We start from the raw sequence: 20,434 nt of genomic DNA, 5'->3' as shown, positions 1-20,434 counted from the left end.
ACTGGTGCAGGTTTCCTACTGTGCTTTGTGTAAGGAGTAGTCTGATTGTCAGCCCAAAATCTTTTGGTTTTTATCTTGGCTTTTAAATACCGGTGTCAGTGAGTCACAAAACACATACAGCCTGGCCAATGCACAAGGTGCTGAAAGTGATACCAAAGGCCACAGAGAATCTTTTAAGACTTGCATTTGTTACACTGCAGGCCTGTCAAAAGCCTGAGGCGTGGCACATTGCATTATGGATATGATTCCTAGTCTTTTCAGTTTGGCAGAAATTCCTGGCTTGTGGGTACCGGAGCAGCACAGCCACCTGGAACTAAACCTTGGTGACAGGTAGAGCTCTCAGCAGGGGAAGGGAAGCTAATGAGGAAAGGCATGCCTGCCAGTGCACCTTCGCTCCAGCCACTGCTCTGCACTGAAAAACTGGTGCTGGGGATACAATGGCACTGGAGATATGCTGGGCTCCAAGCAAGAAGCTTTCACCAACGTGCTTCCTTTCCATTCCTCTTGTATTCTTTTCCCAGCAACTAGAGTTCAGTCCCTAGTTGCTTGCATTGTGATTTGTTTTTAAAACTCCTCATTTAAGCTAAAAAAATCCCCCAAATCTTGTGATAAAAAAATGGTTGATAAATTAACCTAAAAGCAGGGCGTACCTGCCTCTCAATTGCCTTTGTATAAAGGAAAACTGGGACAGTGTGTCCAGGACACTGGCAACTGCCCGGCATTAAAGAACTTAATATATTCTTTTAATGTTACAGTGGTGTTTGGAAATACGTGTATGTGAAAACCAATTTTAGTGGCTTTTTAAGAAAAAATTCTGGTCTACGTTTCAAGATGGTCATAGCCTTGGCTTCAGCGCAAAGGAGTGGATGGGGCACAAGGTTTTAGTTTTGGAACAGGGTATAGCACAAGGGCTGTGCAGATGTGTGGCCAGCCTCACAGAAAACCCACAGACCCCCCAGCCACTGTGTGGCTGCTGGCTACAGGCATCTCTCTGCTCCCTGCCCACACATTGGCCCAGCGAGGTGCCCCTGGCTTCACTGCATCCTCCCAACCCCTGCCGGCACCCCCAGCAACAGCACAGGGAGGAGGGAGTTGTGCTCCCTGAAACAAGCATAGGCACAGCAAGATTTCTGCTCTCAAAATGGACAGGAGATGAAAGTTGGTTACTCTGTCTTTTTCTTTTTCACTGTCACTCACTTCTCCCCCTTTTTGCACTGACTGGATGAGACTGAGCCAGAAATTGGTGGTGCCTTTATGGCAGTTCAAAATTTACTTTTGCTACACCTGATTTTTAATAAAAAGCAGGCGCCTCTGTTGTTTTGTAATGAAAGTCATCACTTTCTCTGCTTCAATCCCTGCTAAAAGCTTCAGCAAATGATCACATTCACACAGCAAAGATGTGACAGGGCTTCCTGTCTCTGCTGCAATTTCTGTGGCTGCTGTCACCTTTTATTATAGATTCAGGAAAAGTCTCCAGTGCTCCATACACTGTGAAATCATGCAAAAGTCTTTGTCTTTTTTTTTCAGTGTTCTTTTCCTCTGCAGGCCATAAGTACAGTCTCTCCTTCTTAACCCTCCTGCCCTGTTTATTATAATGGAAACCAGCAGTAGATTGGTCTCCTTAGCCTTTTTATTTATCAGTATAAGGTGTCAAATCCAAGATTTCACATTTTGCCGGAATGACCTCACTTGTGCAGTTCAGGCCCAAACCCAAGAATTTATGTGGTGTCACACCACAGAAAGTTGCATCTGCAATCAGGATTTCATATCCTGGGACACTTGAAGTTATCAAAGAGAATGCAAAATGAAATGCAACAAAAGTTTCTATTCTTCCTCCCTTGGATATGGAGCAAGCATCTTGTGCAAGGTCAGTGCTCAAGTTATTAAGTTACTACTAAGAGTGGATTTTTGACTGTTGTGTTTCTGAGTTATCTCATGCCACTCTCCTGGATGATGATACATCACGGTGCAATTAGATATTAAATATTTAAAAGTGAGGAAAGGAAAGAGTGGAGGAGATCCTTTTTCTCTCTTTATCGAACTACGGGCAATTAAAAAGGAAGCTTTACTTCGGTAGCACTACCAGAAGAGGGTTATACTAACATGTATTGCTCAGTTTTCCTCAGGTTGTTACCACATGCTACAGGTAAACGCTGAGTATAGTTGGCTGCTGAGATATGTTAGGCAGAAAGAAGTTTTAAAATATGTATTTTTATATATTTGGGGCTTTTTCTTACCAGAAAACATAAAGCTGCAAACAGCAGATGCAATCAACTATGAGTGTAAACATTAAAACTGAGATCTGCTTGGTTACCTCCCTAGCCAATTTTCCTTCCTCTAAATGGGTAAAAATGTAATTGTTTTTGCTACAATTGGATTTTTCAAAGCTTTCATGAATGTATTCATTAATTCAAATGGCTTTTCAGGCTACTGATTACAGGGGCAAGGCCTGTGTGTTTATGCTCAAAATATGAGCTCAAGGGAGAAGTTTTAGTCTTCATCTAACAAAGCCCTCATGATGGCATTTTAACATGGTTTGGGTGCTGTTCCTTTTGCCCTGTGTTTCCTTGATTCATTTATTGGTCACTTAACGTTTTAACACGCATACAGATGTCTATATTCTTTGCAGTGCATAGAGTATTTGTAGCTTACTTCAAGCATATTACAATGTCAAAATTAGTTAGGTAACAGCTTGCTGTAAAGAAAATTTAAAGTACTGCGGGGAAATGCCAAAATATGTGTGGATTATACGTAGGTTAAGTAGAAAATCATGCTAAGATCAAGAGAGAATATGTGTTGAATTTCAGCTGGTTAAAGAAAATGAAGGGTTTTCAGAGCACAGAGAGTAAGGAAATATCTGAAGCTCAAACAGCAGCTTTGTCAAGCAGCTTCAGGTTCCCTGTTGTTGATTATCCCTTTGCCAAATATGTGTTAACACACTGTCGTTTATTTTATCAAAATATCAGCAGGGAAAGCTGCATCTCCACCAGAGAGTTCTGCTGCTGCAGCAATCATCCTCATTTGGACAGCTATTTTACAGTCTTTACTGCTTTACCGTTTTTATTCATAATCAGCTGTTGACAACAAACCCATTAACCCATGAGGCAAGTGCTTTTGCAGCAGCAGCAGCAGCAGCAGCCCTTCTGCACTGTGCTGCTTTTCTGCGAGCCCAGGCCTCCCCCTGGCAGCAGGCAGGAATCTTTGCTGCAGCTGGCTGAGCTGAAGCGTGATGAATTACTGCAGCGATGTGTCAGTGGGGATGACAGAACTGAGTCACGGCGCGCCCGCACAGAGTCCCCCGCCTGTTCCCGCGCGGAGCACGGGCACCGCAGTGAGGGCTTGCGCTGTCTCCTGCAGTTGAGATCAAATTAAACCTTGCATAGATATGAGTTACAGGATTTACCAAAAAGGCAGATTTCTAGCAGGCGTACTGTGCTGTCAGTGCTGTGGTTGCGTGCGTGAGCAGTGGCTGGATATGGACGCTTCTGTTCCCACAGGCTTTTGGTGCAGAAGCTGTCTGATCTGCTATATGTGTTGGTGGTAGAGCCTAGGCTGTGTATTAGGCGTAAGGCTTGGATGCTGCTTAAAAGCTGCTTCAAAGCCACAAGTCAGCAGAGAATTGGGTTGCTAGGATTTCATCTTACATCGGTACAGTGGAATTAAGGGAACCTTACCCAGCAGATTGCGTTTTTCATCTTGGGAAAGTGAAAACTGGCACACGGATTTTTGCACTGTAGCACATCTACTTCACCCTTTGACACCAGGAGCACTGAGCCTGTTCTGCAGTCTGATGAAATAAATGCAACAAGCTTCATGCCAAGCCCTAGGTAAAGGTGTGAGTCATATCTGGTGTTACCTGAGTCACTGGAAGAATCTCACCCAGGCTGAATTAAAGGAAATAAAGTGGAAATGCTGTCACCCCTCCCCTCCCGACCCCCTGCCAAGGCTTAAACCATGACATTAGCGCACAGCCCATGTTCCTGAGAACGATCTGTTCTTGCAGCTCCCAAACACAAGAGGAGCACCCCGGGGCTGGGCTGCTGCCAGGACTGATAGGATGCCTGGAACGAGTGATCCTCATGGGAAAACAGTCCTCTATAGGGTTACAGGGCAACTGGCTGCCTCCCTCCTCATCTCTCCCACACACCTGATTATTTTGCTTTGTTGTTCACAAAACATATTCATGTTCTAATGTCTCTGCACATGAAGGCTTACTGTTGTTCTTACTTACTTTTCATTCTCCCATGCAAGCTTTTAGTAACTTATGACAAGGGTGCCACAAGATGGTTGCTCTTACAGTTACAAGCCTGTGCATCTTCAAGGGAGAGGGAGGTACTCTGGGTGTTTTTAAAATTGATCTCAGATTAAAATTCAACATATAAAATTTGAGTTTGAAGCAACCACAGTAAGAATCGAAAGTGGAAAAGGTTTGCTCTTAAAGATTCATTCAAGGCTTCTATGACAAGAATGCAGAAATTATTAAAGTTTTCAGATCCTTGCATTATACTATAGTGAAAAATGAGTTAGAGGGGCTTTTTACACTCAGCTCTACTGCAGGTCACGCTTGCATATTGAAGGGTTACAATGCTGAGGTTTCTGAAGGGAGCTGATGTGAAGTTATGCTTCTTGTTACTAGAATCCCAGTGAAAGTTTTAGGCTTAAGCTTGTTTTGCATAATTTCCATGCCTCAGCCTTGAAAGATACCACCTCTGGCTGCCTAGCTTCTCTCAGTTTCCAAAGTTATATGAATCCCCTGACTCTAGCACCTTCAGCTCACTCTTTCTTAGCTCACTGATTTTTGAAGCTTGCCTTTCCAAGGTATTGCACTTAATAAGCAAGAGGGGAAGGAAAGGGCCGAGTAGAAGGTGTGTAGTGGTCAAATAAGGAGCTTGTCAGAGGTTTTTTTCCCCAAACAAAGGGTTCTTTGAGGGCCCAAACTGGAAATCAGAGTTTCTGAATAAAGCATGTGATGAAGCATTCCTCAAGATTTACACATTGCATCTGCATGATGTTGCTCTCTGACTAAAACATGTCTTAAAGTCATTTTAATTCCAGTGTTTGAAATTCATGTGAAGGGGCACTGAAAACAGCTTACAGCTCAGTCGCATCTCTGATTTATATCAGAAAGGAAGTATAAGGTTACTCTTGGGCACCCCATGTATTATTCAGCAGGGACTGTCTTGCTTGTTGTTATGCTGAGGTCGGAGTGTATACGTAGGAATTATCAACAGTGCTGGAACAGCTTAAATTATTTCTTGTAGTCATTTGGCAACCTTCAGTTCTCTGGGCTCAGGCAGTGCCCTGCACCATTGTCTTGGACTCACCTTAGGCTGCAAATCTTCTGACACAGATGGTCTTGATCTTCTATTGGCTGAGTGAGAGCAGAAATAAGACACTTGACTTTTTCATATATTAATTTTCAGGGATATATTATTTCCTAGGCCTTAACAGCCCAGAATTAAATAATTAACTCTGTACTTAATTACAATCCCTAAAATTTTATACAATATCACATTATGTGACAGTTGTGGCTGAAGCTTGATTTATTTATTTATTTATTTATCTATTTTCAAATTAAGAATATACAAAGGGCAATAAGTTGAGCTTTTGTCTTCTGCTCATGTTGCTCTTGGTGCAAGACTGTCTAGCTATCTTGGGCTTCCAAGTCAGAGCTCTGAGATGTCTTCTGGCACAGATGTGAGGCTGTTTCTGTTGCTAGGATGTGCTTTAAAGATGCCTCAACTATGCCAGTAGTAGCAACTCCATAGGGATGGTTCATTGCTTGACAAGCAGTTACCAGAAGCTGTAGTGCTTTCTGACCTTAAGTATCTTCTATGATGGTAGGAGCATTTGTCTGAGGGATGGTCCAGAGCCTAAGACAAGTGTATCTTACCTGAACATCTGTCTCATTTCCAGCTACACAAGCAAGTGCAACAGAGTTGCCACAAAATGGGAGTTCGGAAGATTCATCTACTAAGGGATCATCTTATTCTTCTACAGTCTCTCCAGAAATAAACACTTCTGCTTCTGGAACCTCAGGTAATCCTTGAAAATGTACTCTCTCTTCTTCTATACAAATGATGGAAATAATTTTGAATCTTCATTTGATGTTCATAGTTCTGGAATGAGGACCACATCTCCTTATTCATGCAGGGTACACTGTGTCCATGTCATCTAGCCATGAAGTTGTGTCGAGTGACGGGTGAACTTCAAAACATTCAGTTGAGATACTCAGTGTCATTACAGGAGGATATAAATTACAAGTGATAGTAGTAATCTTTATATATGCCGTACGTGGTCATTGTGTAACGTTTACTGTCAGAGGAGGTCATCAAGATAAATTCTCTCTCTGCAAAGCAGAGGAGGCAAAAGAGAAAACAGCTATAATTTTTACAATTGTTAATAAATCTGGACAGCAAGTTAATGCATATTACCAATTAAATGATGTTGTTCAAAGTACAACATGGTCACATGCAAAGTCAATAATATATTAATTATTCCCAATTCCAGTCTAGTTTTATTGTTTTTCTGGGTGTGTTTTGGTACATGCACCTACTAAGAAACACTGTGGTGAATGCAGATGCCAGGTCATATGAGTGATCATTTGTTTTGCTTCTAGCTGGCTTAACTTTCATATATTTTGAAAACCCACTTATTCAGGTTTTCTTAAGGTTTCTTGAGCCTCCATTTAATTCAGTACTTACTCTCAGCTACATGTGCATAAATCCAACAAGGACGCTGTCATTGTTTGCATATCCTTATTATTATTAATGTTTAACATCCCCCAAGGGATACAAGACCCCTTTTAAAACTCTGGATTGTGTTTGTGAGAGATAAGCATGCATGTGTACTGCGATTTTTCCTCATAAAGGATAGGTTTGGATATAAAATGGAGCAATATCATATGCTCAGTATGCACAGAAATGCCCAGAAGTATGCAAAAAGATATTATAATAAGCATTTTAAGGAAGTTGGGAATTTTTCATTTTTAACCCAAGGCCACTGATTTAGAGAGGATCCTTTGCAATTATTTCAATAAGCCCATTGCCCATAACGCATATACTGTGACCTGTAGTTTCTTGACTATCCTGTTAGATTTTGTGTCTTTTAGCAGATATGTGCATGTTATAGAAACCTCACCATTGTTATACTGCAATAAAACAGTAAATTATAACTGTTTTGATTCAACAGTCTCTCACACAGGTAAATTCTCCAGATTAAAATTAAATTGTAATACATATGTGACTACGGATCATGTGTATTGAATTATCTAATACATTGTTTGTGCAATTACATTTTACATGTAAAATTTGTCAAGAGTTTTACAACCTTCCTTGGTTGTAAAAAACTTCCTTTGCAAAAGTCATCATCTTACGCAGCTCACTTTGCAGTAAAAACAATAAATATTCTTGAGCTCAGAGACTACCCAAGATGCCAGAACTATAATTGCCTGGCTGAGACAGAAAGGACCTACCTATCCAAGGGGAGTCAGCCTAAGTGCTTGGCATAGCCAGTACTCTGGGTGCCCATAAAGCTGCCATTTTGAAATCACTTCCTCCCACACCAGGATTTCCACACTGTCACCTTTCCTGTCTCCTCACAGCACCAGCTCCTTGCTTCTTTCTTGCAGCTCATATATCCAAGAAATCCCCTTACTCACCCTGAAGTGTTACATACCTTACCCCAACTGGTTACACCTCAGAACTATCCTCGCTCCCTTATTCTCTGTATACATTAAAGACTTTAAGAAAAAATGTTTTCATCCCTCCTAAATAGATTTCTTCTTCTATGTGCAATTGCTCAGGGCCAAGAAAAGCCATATGCTGCACCCTAATAACTTTAAAGCAATGCAAGTGTGAAGCCAGTTGTTTCATTCTGTGCTGAGACTAGAAGAAATGCTGACTCTCTCACTGCCACCAGATTATGTATTCCTAGGTCTTTTAAATTTTGTATTCAGGGACTTATTCAGGGGCTGGATACCTTTCGTTCACCAGAGCAGAGGCTGGTATGTGCAAAGGTGCTGGGGCTGCAGCCCATAGGGGATTGCAAGCTGAAGGTACCTGAGCCACAACCTCTGCGAGGGAGCTCAGGGGAAGACAAATTAATGTGAAATTTATCCACAACAGAATGTTTCTATTTGGTATGATCAGAAAAAAATAATTCAGCTGGCTAAATACATTTAGTTTTGAGACCATTTTCCATTTTTAAAAAAAATGCCATTTTGGTGAAAATTTCCTTTCTTGATGCAGAAAAAGAAGAAAGCATATTTTGCAGAGAAATTTCCAATCAACCATATCAAAAGATCAGGGTGTGGGAGGAGTGCTACAGAGAGCTGGAGAGCGCCTGAAATGAGTGGGGGAGCCTAGGGAAGAACTTGGAGAAACATCAGAGAACATTATTGCTGTATTAAAGAAGATTGAAACCAGCAGCCACAAAGGAGAGGTTGCATAGTGTTCACCCAGGCTAGAGAAGGCAATAAGGACTGTTTTCAGCAAAGAGAGCAACCTGCATGTGTGCCATTGACACACACGCTTCTCCAAATTTGGCAGTCATATATGATATACCTCCTACTCATTCTTCACTTCCGTGGAGGATTGCTTGCTAATATTTAATTTTCTCCTTTTGTTTAATTAATGAAAAATTGGAGATTAATGGATCAGTCAGAGTCTAAATACACCTGAGAAACAGCAAGTATTGTGGCTTTTCATTCTGTGATCTAAACAACAAAAAAAAATCCATAAAGCAGTGTGATCTTAAATTCACCCAGCAGGGTGGTAAAATTAAATGATCTATTATAATAAACTGTCAGATGAATCAACCTGCTACATCTATTGATATCTTTATTGCACTCCTCCAATTATAAATCCTACTCACTTGATTCACAGGAGGCATCTCCCTAAGAAAAATTTTTATGAGTAAGACTAGGAGGGTTTGACTCTTTCTGTACACAAACTGTGTAGGAACTCAGGATAGTGATATTAGGCAAAAATTACCCACCGTATCTTCAGCTCCTTCACAAAGAGAGAGACACAAAAATAGAAGTTTCTGGGAGATGGAAAACACAGAAAAGCCTCAGTTAACACTATTACAAATCTATAGTATGGTCAGGGCAAGAAGGGTTTTTTCAAATTTTTAATTTTGCTTTGATTTATATTGTGGTATCCCCTCTGAGTAATCAGCCATATTTATTCGTTTGTTTTGCCAGTGAACACAGTTGCATGTGGCTGCACTCCAAAAAACAGAAGTAGCACACTGCAGGGTATCCAGGCTGCTTAGGTAGCAGTTGTTGGAGAGCAGAGCGGGGAGAATTTAGCTACTGGTCTCTTTCTCCATCTGTCAAGCTTCTCACTAGCACTGAACTGACTCAGACAGGTAATTTCAAATCAAACCATGGTCACATGCCAAATTTTTTATCCTTGCCCTCCTTACTGCACAACAAGGAACCCAGCACAGCCAGTGTTGCACACCTCATTTTTCATTATGAATTTGGAAATCTTCCCAGATTATTTATGCAGAGCACCTAACTTGGAGCACCAAAGGATGTGGTAAGCTCTGGACAGGCAGATACAGCAACTACAGTAACTATGTTAGTGAGTGAAATGCTGCTTTTCCTTCTATCCTCTTTCTGTAGAACAGCAGCATGAGAGCCCTTACCAAAAAGGGCACTGGATGGTTATTTAACAAATGCAAACTGGAAGCACCTGTTTAATCATTCCAATAAGCAGAGATTTGTTTGTGTGGCAGTACTGAGCAATCTCTGAACAGAGGGTGAACTAGCACCTTGCTTGCATACTGGAGACAGGAAGAGAGAGAGAGAAAGGCATGAGATTTTAATCTTTCATGATTTTAATTTTTCATGATCTAGTAGAACTGGGTGAGATATCTTCGGGAAAGATGCTTGTAGTTCTACTGTGTGTAGATGTGTGCATATGTGCAGTTGTTAAAAAATAACAGAGGCTCAGGAAAGGAGGGCAGGGGGCTGCTGTCATGTTTCCTGCCTGGGGTAGTTTCTGCTGTCTGCTTTTTATTGAAGCGGCAAGGTCTGGCCAGGACAGCAAAGTGGTTTTCGCTTGTGCCAGTGGGTACATTGTCACCCAAACCTTCTTGAACGCAGAGCCTAATGTCACTGGCATTCACCTTTAACAAACTGTTAAGCCTTTGAGGTGAACTTGGATATCAGTCTTGGGCTTGACATGCTGTTTCTATGTATTTATTTGTTTTAATTTGAGCCAAGACAGTTCACCTTGTTTCTAAGAGTGAAGTCAAGCAGAAATGTATAACTACGTTGTAGTCTTGGAGATCTTTTATAGGAAAGCTCCACAGACTTGGAAAAGGTTTGAAGTTTCATAGAGAAGTGACCTACTTGTAAGACTTGACAAGGTCTTCTGCACTCCTCCAAGAATACGCACACACAAAGCCTTACAGTTTGCTTGTTTGACCACTGCTGTGTGATCACATGGTATTTTTTTCCATGGGATCCCACTCGTCATAGGCTGAAGGAAAGGTAGTATTCTGGTAAGAAGCAATCATATCATATTTGGATATTTCCTTAATGCCGGGTATGTGTCCTGCTGCGTTCTGTACTTCATGTTTTTCCAAACCTCCTTTGACATATGATTTATTAACTTCCTGAAAGCTTTTCCTTGGTCTTGTTCGTAATGTATAAACATTACCTAATGAATCAGCACAAAGATCCTCTCTGAACGAGGTGACATTGCTTTTGGCAGATGGATTGATGAGATAACAAAAAGCTTAGGAAAAAAGTATCCTCTGCATTCTAGGAAGTAAGGGTGAGGTAACTATAGCTTCAGGATACTTAGCATTACAAATATTTAGTAAGTTCAAGAAGAGCTCTTACTGTTGACTTTTAAGTACTTGGCTTTTCCACCTAAACATGCTTTTCATGAATGTTTGTGATTAAAATGCAGTTAAAGTTCTGTCACATAAATCATTAGCAAAAGCAGTTATTTTCATCCCAGTGGCTGAAGTGATCCATGTTTTTAATTGAGTGTAGAGAGGACGAAAAACAAGAGCAGCATTCTAGTTTTCAAAGAGTACATTCACAGCAGTAGAATAATGTGTGTTACAGCTCTGGTGATAGGAGCTGTCTTTGTGCAAATCATTAGTCCATGCACAGAAAGTGCAGCGAGGGCATAAGAGTAGATTTGTACTCCCTAGAGACCCTGATTTGGAGGAGGAGCACTGCAACCCAGGGCACTCAGGGGAGAGGCTTAATGCCCGCCCAGAGTCAGAGCTGCCTCCAAGATGCTCCCCCCCTTTGTGGTCCCCCAGCCTGGCACAGCTGGGACATGGAAGACATGCTGGTGGGTCATGTCCTTCCATGGAGCTCTCAGGAGAGGATTAGATGCACCCCATTCCCCACAAATGCACTGGCAGCAGTGAACTCTGAACAGATCCAACTAGGAGGACTTTTATAGTGTCCTCTAGCCTAGAGAAAGGTGACCAAATGCTATGAGTTGGTCCTGGTCCATGGCAGCTAAACATGAGTCTGCAGTGTGCCCAGGTGGCCAAAAAGGCCAGTGGCATCCTGCCCTGTGTCAAAAATAGTGTGTCCAGCAGGACCAGAGAAGTGATTGTCACTCTGTACTCATCAGTGGTGAGGCCACACCTTGAATTCTGTGTGCAGTTTTGTGCCACTCACTACAGAAAAGACACTGAAGTGCTGGAGCGTGTCCAGAGAAAGCCAACTAAGCTGGTGAAGGGTCTGGAGAGTAAGACATACGAGGAGGGGCTGAGGGACCTGGTGTTGCTTAGCCTGGAGAAGAGGAGGATCAGGGGAGACCTTATCGCTCTGTACAACTATCCGAAAGGAGTCGTAGCCAGGTGGGGGTCAGCCTCTTCTCCCAGGCAACCAGAGATAGGACAAGAGGACATAGCCTCAGGCTGTGCCAGGGGAGGTTCAAGTTGGACATCGGGAAGAATTTCTTCATAGAAAGGTTTGTCAAGCACTGGAATGGGCTGCCCAGGGAGGTGGTGGAGTCACCATCCCTGGAGGTGTGGGGGAAACAACTAGGAGTGGCACTTAATGCTATGGTCTAGATGACAAAGTGGAGATCGGTCAAAGGTTGGGCTCAATGACCTTGGAGTTTTTTTCCAGCCTAAATGATTCTGTAGTTTATAGCTCAAAATATATAATGAGTGGCTGCTGAGGATATATAGTGCCTGAGATATTTTTTCCCCTGGTAGCCCCAGTAATCCAGTGTGAAATGTCTCACCATGTGGGCAGAGTGTCAGTCGCTTGTCCCTGGTAAAACAGAATCTGTCTTGTACAAGCAGATAAAGGTTTTGCTTTTAGTTCACACAGGTGAACATTCTCAAAGACACAGATAAATTAGGTGCTCGTTTCCCTTCGACTTGAAGAGATTTAATGTGATGTAATAAAAATCACTATGGGAGTGATGGTTGTTTGTGGTTAGGCTACAAATGTGAGGCATTCAGAGCCGCCCTTTATTTCCAAGCCTGCTACAGTCTAGACACACAAAAGCAGCAGCATGCTAACAAAAAGCTAACAGAAAATGAGCATTGTGCACCAAAAACTTGTGAAGTGGCTGGAGGAAGCTGACAGTAGTGGGCCAGTAAGCATTGTGCCCAGTGCTCTGCGAGGTCAATTTCTTCCTCATTACCAATGCCTCTTACTCCTGCTACTCGGCAGTCTGCTAGCCAAAAGCACCAAGATAATAAATGAAGATTTGTTTTTAAAGGATTTTGTGACACTTGAAGACGTGTCTCAATTAGGCATTTGACTTTCTTTTATTAAAACACTTATTTGTCAGTTAAATGTCAGCTATTCACTCACAGGCACTTATTTGGTTTTGGCAGGAGGTTTTTTTTTAATGTATCAATTAATTCAGGATTTTCTTCTCTTGAGCAGAAAAACAACCTAGCATAGGCTGGGCTTTTGATTCTGCTCCTATCTATGAGGTGTTTGCAGACTTTAACAGCTCCGATTTTCTGGGCTTAGGAACTGTGTTAGCAAGTCCATTCTGGGGCAGCATTTGTTGTGGGGTTACTGAGCATGTTGCTAGAGTCTGATAGTTTGCATGATGTGAAGACTTGGGACATCTAAAACTGTACTAATAACCTATTCCTTCTGTTTTATTGCAGGCCTTCCCGTGAGCTCTCCAACGGAATCAACAAGTAAGAGTGATGGAAGAGTTTGCTCTATGCACACTGATGAAAACGCTGGTGTGGAGTGGGAGAGGGACAGCCTGAGGAAAGGAAATGTTCGGGGAAACAAGGAAGCTCTAGAGGAAGAATGAATCTGAAGCATAATACAGAGAAGCAGAAGAGTGGTGTTCGACTTGTAGCATTGAGTAGCTTTGCTGTGATTTCAGCAGTATACTATGTCGGATTAGCAGATACTGGAAAGAAAACAGGGTGGGAGCACAAAAAAAAATCAGGGCTGGTGTATTGTGTGATGCAAGGGGAAGCTGATATAAATAGAGTGTTTACCAAGGAGCTTGTTCTTGTCAGTGGCTCTTGTTCCTTGTCCTGTAGTTAGAAGCGGCAAGTCCCAGAGTAAGGCAAGTTTCCTGTGCTAATGAACCTGTATTGTCTTATTTTCCTTTCTCCATGCTTGTCAGGAAACAGTCTCTTCTGTACTGGTCCCTGCAGTTCTTGCTGCTGCTGCTGCTGCCAGCAAAATCTTGTCCCTCCTGTTTCCATGATGGATGTATTTCTCCAATTAATTTTTATTCTGATCCCAGATCATTCCATAACTGGAAAATACCTTCCAGATCAGGGAAAGTAGACAGGATGGGCTAGCTTGTGAGAATCTAGTGAAAGACATGGAGAAATGAGCTAAAGCTTTTAGTTCATGAATCTATTTCATTCAGTAATGTTTCTTTTTAGCTGTTGTATTACTAATTGATGGTCTCAAGTAGTTAAAATGCCAAGCTATTGGATTTTTCTTTCCTGTGTTACTCACACCTTGGTCAATTGACAGATAATCAGGAAAATAGCCAGTGGATTTCAATCCGCAGTTGTTCTCCTGAGGAGATGCACAAATCTCCCGCACAAATGCAGGGATACACGCTCATGTTTTTCAGTGTAATTTGTTTCTGTTGACATTTTCAGTCAGTATCCAGGGTAACTTATTGCTGTGATAATTGCCTGCTTGCCCTCCATATCATGTAGTATACCAGATAAGATAGCAAAAAGGGCAGTAGTATTTCCATGGGAAATCTAAAGCAGTCACATGGAATTAAGAATTCATAGGAATTATTTTAGTCACTTGATGATGGCTCAGTTTCCATCCTTACATTATCACCCCTCAGCAGACAGGCACCATGGGAAAGAGAACTTCTGCTTTAAAGAAACAGAGATAAAGGTCTTGGACAATGGTTGTTTCCTACACTATAGCATCAAAAGGTCTCAGCTGTGGCTGTATTATTTAGGCACTACACAAACACTTAGTAAGTGATGGTGGTTTCTGTTTGTGGCCAGACAAATGAAGGGGAGAGAATGGGCAGGAGAGGGAAGTCCACAAAACCCATTTTTTAATAGCAGGCCTGAGTTTAAAATCAGTGCAGCAAGGAAGAGGGAGCCCTACATGGCTGGGACAAACAAACCTTGTTTGTTACTGTCTTAGTTTAAGAAGATTACAACTTAGAAATTAAGAAACTTCAGGTGGAAGTGCGGAAAAGGAAGAGAAACAGCTTTTTATTAACAAAATCTGAATAAGCAACAAATGGTGCAATCAAAAACTTTCAGAAGAAGCAAAACAAAGTCCCAATTCCCCGGGTGGGAGGGAAAAACCCGCGGCAACCGCAGGGAGTCGGGAGGAGGACAGGACTGTCCCGGCAGTTCAAAAGCTGCTCACAGTCACGTGTGCTCGCAGCCAGCAATGAAAAAAATCCTTTTTTCCCCACGGGCAGTCTTTGAAAGCAGAATACTTTGCTCTGAGATGGGTCTGTCTCTCTCTCTGTGTCATTCTCCGCGAGGTGTCCCGTGGGGAAAAAGAAAACCTCCTCTTCGGAAAAGAAAAATAGGTGGCTGAAACCAGGCTCTCGCTCTGTCTGGTCTGTGGACAAAAAAAAAAACAACCCAAAAGCCCCCGAACCACCGACTTCTAGCCATCCCTGGAGCAACCTCCGTTTCCCGAGAGCACTCCCCCGCCCAGTGCATGTGGCTTCACTCCACCCCCCTCCCCATCCTGGAAGAAACAGAAGGGGGGGTGGCATTTGGGAAAAAATTCCAACATCTCTTTTCAAACCTATGACAGCTGATATAATTCTGTAGACTAGAGTTACAATTACTGCCTGTACAAAAGCTTCTGTAAAAATGGGGACATGTCTTTCAAAGGAAGTAAAACAAAATTGTATTCTAGACCTCAAAATTACCATTGGGAAATTGTTTTTAATGACTCAGTTAACTTCATAGCTTCCACCCAACAATTTGAGCCCTACTGTGTTCTTTGGGAGAGGAACCGTGCATCCCTACAGGTGCAGATTGTGAGTAGGTACCTGAGCAGTGGAGCCTCCAACAAAACCTCAGTGGCTGCTGCCATGTTCTCACTACTTATATATGGAGCTATAGTCTCTGCTGGGCCCACTTCTTAACAGGCCACCTTCCCCAGATGCCTTTGTTTGAGAGCCATCTGATATTTAAACAGGCAATGGAAATATCCAGCTGGTCAGCTTCTTCAGTGGCAGGGAGCACATGTCTACTCAAGCCTCTGTCCAACGTGGAATACAATCCCATGTGCTATGTAATGTAACTATGGAAACACAAATGTTTGCATTTTCTATTTTCTCTCTGGAAGTTCAGTGATTGTTTTTTTTTCACAGATTGTGTGCAACAAGGTAATAAATATTTTGGGGTTTCGATATCTAACTCAAATTCAGATTAGCACCTGAAGGTAGAAATTCATTCATTTATACCCAGACCTAAAAAATGTCCCAGAGGCTCACAGAAGTCATTGCTCTCTCCAGATGTGGCAGAGAGAGCATGCACATCCTTCTATAACAGCTCTCAAGAAACTTGCTATCTACTAATATTGCACCTCTTTAGACTTCTTCATCTACTATTAGCACTTTTTAAAAAAAAATTTTATTAGCAGTGAGTGAAATATTTTGGTCTTTCTTCTTTTGGAGAGAGGTTTAATTTTCACTCTCTTTCTTGTTTTTTACTTGTCAAGAGTTCTCTTCTAATATTGAACAGTACCATAAGCTCATAAAAGTGAAAAAGCTTGTAGTTTATAACCTGTAAGTGGACCAGCAGATGATCCCAGGGAGGACTGCAACCATGTAAAGTGTGTGTTTCTTCTAGGCCACACTAGATAAACTTTTCCACCCCACTTGCCAAGTTATCCAAGAAGAGAGTTATTGAGAAAAAATATAGATGTGAAGCACCGAGTGGCTCCAGAACTGGGGACACAAAAGTTCTTTTAAGAGGGTAATTTTTCAGGGTGAGTTGTTTGTGACTTCTGGCAATACGTGAAAGGCACTATTTCTTTTGCACATCTAGCTTCTGGCAGTCGTGGAAGCAGTCCTGGAGAAGATGAGAAAGGGACAGAGAGTGATATCCACTATTCTAGTGAGTATTCCTACTTTATTGTCCAGCTTTTGAGTTTTCGGTTGATCAGTTTTGCTTTTGGTGAGTGATTGGAGTAGCAGGCAAATGAAACTGGCATTTTTATTTTCAGCCTTACCTGATGTAGGCCCTATTAGAAACCAAATTTAAATGCCTATTATAAAACTCCTCTCAAAGAGAAACAGAGCTTAACAAGTTGACATTGATCTCACTGTAGAGCAGCACAATTATGCCCAAGGACTGATTCAAAGTGTTAAAATTGAAAAAAAAAAGTGAACAATCATCCCCTGTGAGAGAAGACATAAGGAAACATTTGAAAAAGTTGCACGTGTACATGTTGTACATATTATATGAATGTATTGGTATGAATGTATTATATGAATATATTTTTTATATTGTCATGGTAGAGAAGGTCTACAAGGCAGTCTTCTGCAGATTCTTTAAGCACTTGATATTTGCATGATGCATGTTACTTAATATTTTATTTTAGTATTCTGCATCTCTGGGGCAAGGGTGTTGCTGCAGACCTGCTATTTCCTGCCCGGGGTACTGGCTTAGGAAAACAAGTTTGATGTTTGTCCACTGTAAACTTGTCTCTGCATTCTCCCTCTGATTTCACAGATGCACACACACTCCTGTATTAATATTAAGTACTAATTGCATCAGGAGACATGGAAGATGCCACCTCTAAACATCAGGCAGCATGATGGCTGATGCTGTGGAAGGCAGCCTCCCCCCAAAACAAGGCTTAGGCCAGCAGGCGGGAGAGTGCCTGCTAAATTTGAAAGTGTCTGGTTGCTGCTAGAAAAAAAAGATAAATGGGGAGAAGCTGGGCTTATATATTTCCCCAGGAAAGCTTCTCTTCATTACATAATTCTTCCGTTTTTGCTTCTTGGCTGGGAAACACCTGTCAGGAAATGGCAGATGGTGGGAAATAATAAAAGGAAAGAAATGTCCTCATTTTAAAAGGAGGTCTTGCTTTTTCTATCCCTGGTTATAAGTGCTGTGGGGAATGTTACCGAATTATGTAACTCCTTGGTGTCTTCCTGGGTGTACAATGTTGAAAGCAAAATAATCGCTTCTGTTGCTGAATTTCAGACAAACCTTGTTTTCAAAAACAACAGGAAAAAATAAAGTACACCTATGAAAAATTTATTTCTGACACGTCTCTCTCATAAAATCTTTGGGGCCATCAGCAGTGGGGGTGAATCATAAATATTTTGATCAAGATTATGGTAGTCCCAGTGGAGCAGGTACTGAAACCTCGCTCTTCTACTGGAAAATGGGTGAAGCCAGTTACACAGGGCAACACAAATGTCAGGGAAGGAGTAAGGGTGTGAGAAAGTTCCTAAATCCTTCCTCCACAAAGCCGCCGAGCCTGAGGCTCAGTGGTTGCTGGAAGGATACCAGGAGCAGCAGGCTACCTTGCTCCTGAGAAATTGGTAAGGTTTGGTGGAGATGGAGATGCCTCTCACCTTTGCGTGTGCAAGTGCCTGTACACAGAGGCAACACAAGCCAGAGGCAGCAGCCAAAAATATGTTCTCCCTCTTTTGCAGGTATTATCTTGCCAATTGTTATCACCCTGATAGTCATTACCCTCTCTGTCTTCTCACTGGTGGCTTTGTACAAAATGTGCCAGAAGAAAACTCCAGGTATTTGTTTTGCTTTCTCTGGATGGGGGGGGTGGGGGGGGAAGAAAGGGAGGGGGAGCAGTCAATGTGCTTTTTATTGTTAAAAGATCTCTTTTAGATTACCTTAACCATAGCTGTTGTGGTAGTCTGGTGGGAAACCTTCTTGTATTTTGAAGTGTTTTGCCTAAAGTGGGAAACTAACACTTCATTTTCAAAATCAGTAGGAAGAACAGAGTGAGCAAAAATGTCTCTGATTTTTAGAGAATATGTGTAATGATGCAAGCTTTCTGTTCACATTTTTGTAGCTACCAAGAACTAGCACACACCTGTGCTAATACAATCAGTCAATCAGGTAGAAATAGGAAGCGAAAACTAAGTTTGAAGATATTGTTTAACAAAATCATTATATTTATTTTATTTCTGGTCTAGATACAGGCAAAGAAATATTCTTTTGGAATATACCTGATACACACAGAGACACAGATACACACACACATTATGCATGACTAGAATTTTCTAGTTACACTATAATGTACATGGGAACAAAATCCCTGAGCAAGCAGTATTTTAAGATGCAGTAATTTTGACAGGACAGCTAAAGTCAGTATCTCCTTCACTGCTATCCATTAAATACTTTAGATAATGGGTTATAGTTCCATCAAGTTCCATTTGCCAAATATTTCAGAGTTGCCCAAGTGGGCTACAGGCAAGTGTGATTCTTCATTAAGTGAAAATGCAGAATCCAGACTGTGGTTTTTCTGTCCCTGTGAGCTGGCATGAGTTAGGAGACCTGTGCGGAGCTTCAGCTGTGAAATCACCAGGCCTTGGAAATACAAAATCACAAGAGGGTGTTGAAGCTGTAAACCAAGGCAAACAGCGTGTCACAACCAATTTAGCCAATGACATGGAAGAACAGACCCAGATAAACAGAGGAAGGTGTGATCCTTGCTTAGGAAACTATTAAATATTTGGAGTCAAGAGATAAAGACATGAGATGAAGAACATTTCCTCACCAGCCTGCCCTATGCACAAATGCCATCAGGCACTGTAATAGCAAATTCACTTGGAAGATAGATACCTGTGGTGCTTCCTGTAGGATTTGCCCAGACCTATCCAGTGTGCTTCCCCTGTGGGTGGAAACCCCTGTGCTTAGTGCCATGGAGCTAGAGTTGGCTCCATGTCTCTGATGTAACCCACTGGCCCCATCCATCTGCCCACACTTGCACATAAGCATAAAATACATTCAGTATATGATTCATTTTGGGGAGAAACCTGTTCCTCATCAATTAGGATGACAGGCTCTGCTCTCAGATGTCATGATAGGTTAAACCCCCAGGGTGTACAGCCTGGCAGCATATTCCCTCACTCCCCTCACCCTGTATCTTTTAGCTCAGTTGTTATGTACTCAAGAACCATTCCATGCTCACGTCCTCTGTGCCAGCTACCCAGGGATCTGGGAGCTGCAGGGAAAAATGTGCTTCTGTTGTGCTCTTGGACAAGTCACATATCATTCTCCCTGGTTTCCAGAAGCATCAGTATCAGCAGTATCAGTTCACTTTCATAGATGACCAGAAAAATAACAATTACCATTCAAGCTGCTTGATTGTGTTAATGCACTTAATGCAATACTGCAAAATCACAACTAAGCTGTCTGCCAGAAACTGCAATAGCTATGTCTAAATGTTTATTTAAGTGAGTTCCAGCAATCAGAATGATACTACCTTTGTTTCTTCTTCCAGAGAGACAAGAGAATGGCGCTGAACAGTAGGTTGAATCCTTTTCATTGCTTTGAGATCTATCACAGGGCACTTGTAAATGCAGTGGATTCTGTGTAGGATTTTCTTTGATCTCTCTCTGCTTAAGCATAATAAGCAGTTACCACCCCAAAGAGAAATATCCTGCTAGAAGTGTTGTTCTTGCAGTTGTTGTACACCTGTATGCATGACAAGCAGCTGTTCCAGCATGGATAGAAATGTGATGACTCTCAGCTGTGTTGCAGGGGATCCTTTTGGAATGGACAAACAGCTTATTCTGTGTCACAGGACTCACTGGCCTAGTATTTTATTTTTTTCATTTTTTTCCCCCATTGGTTTTTCTCTCCCCCCATTCTTTCCCATCCCCCTTATTTTGTTAATGTTTTTTCTCTTGTCAATGTTTTGTTTGCAATTCAACATGGCTAAAAGCTTTGTATTGACAGAAAAAAGATGACTCCCTCTTTTCTCCCAGATGTACTTCTGTGAAATGCTAGA

The 20,434-nt window shown here is 41.8% G+C and overlaps 1 protein-coding gene across 4 annotated transcripts in view; it reads left to right on the top strand.

Moving 5' to 3' along the window:
• Window positions 1-20,434, top strand: part of EMCN (endomucin) — a 55,929-nt gene that overhangs the window by 21,121 nt on the left and 14,374 nt on the right. For all 4 annotated transcript variants that reach the window (XR_010430051.1, XM_064651991.1, XM_064651992.1 and 1 more), the window contains exons 5-9: window positions 5,917-6,039; window positions 13,126-13,158; window positions 16,489-16,557; window positions 18,111-18,206; window positions 19,925-19,949. Coding sequence is in view for 3 of the 4 variants with exons in the window: in XM_064651991.1 (XP_064508061.1) it covers window positions 5,917-6,039; window positions 13,126-13,158; window positions 16,489-16,557; window positions 18,111-18,206; window positions 19,925-19,949 (346 nt within the window). In the remaining variant the exon portion in view is untranslated. The remainder of the gene's footprint in view (window positions 1-5,916; window positions 6,040-13,125; window positions 13,159-16,488; window positions 16,558-18,110; window positions 18,207-19,924; window positions 19,950-20,434) is intronic.

The sequence above is a fragment of the Pseudopipra pipra genome, chromosome 4 (assembly GCF_036250125.1).
Source record: "Pseudopipra pipra isolate bDixPip1 chromosome 4, bDixPip1.hap1, whole genome shotgun sequence".
NCBI lineage: Eukaryota > Metazoa > Chordata > Aves > Passeriformes > Pipridae > Pseudopipra > Pseudopipra pipra.
This window is presented reverse-complemented; position numbering and strand designations above follow the sequence as displayed.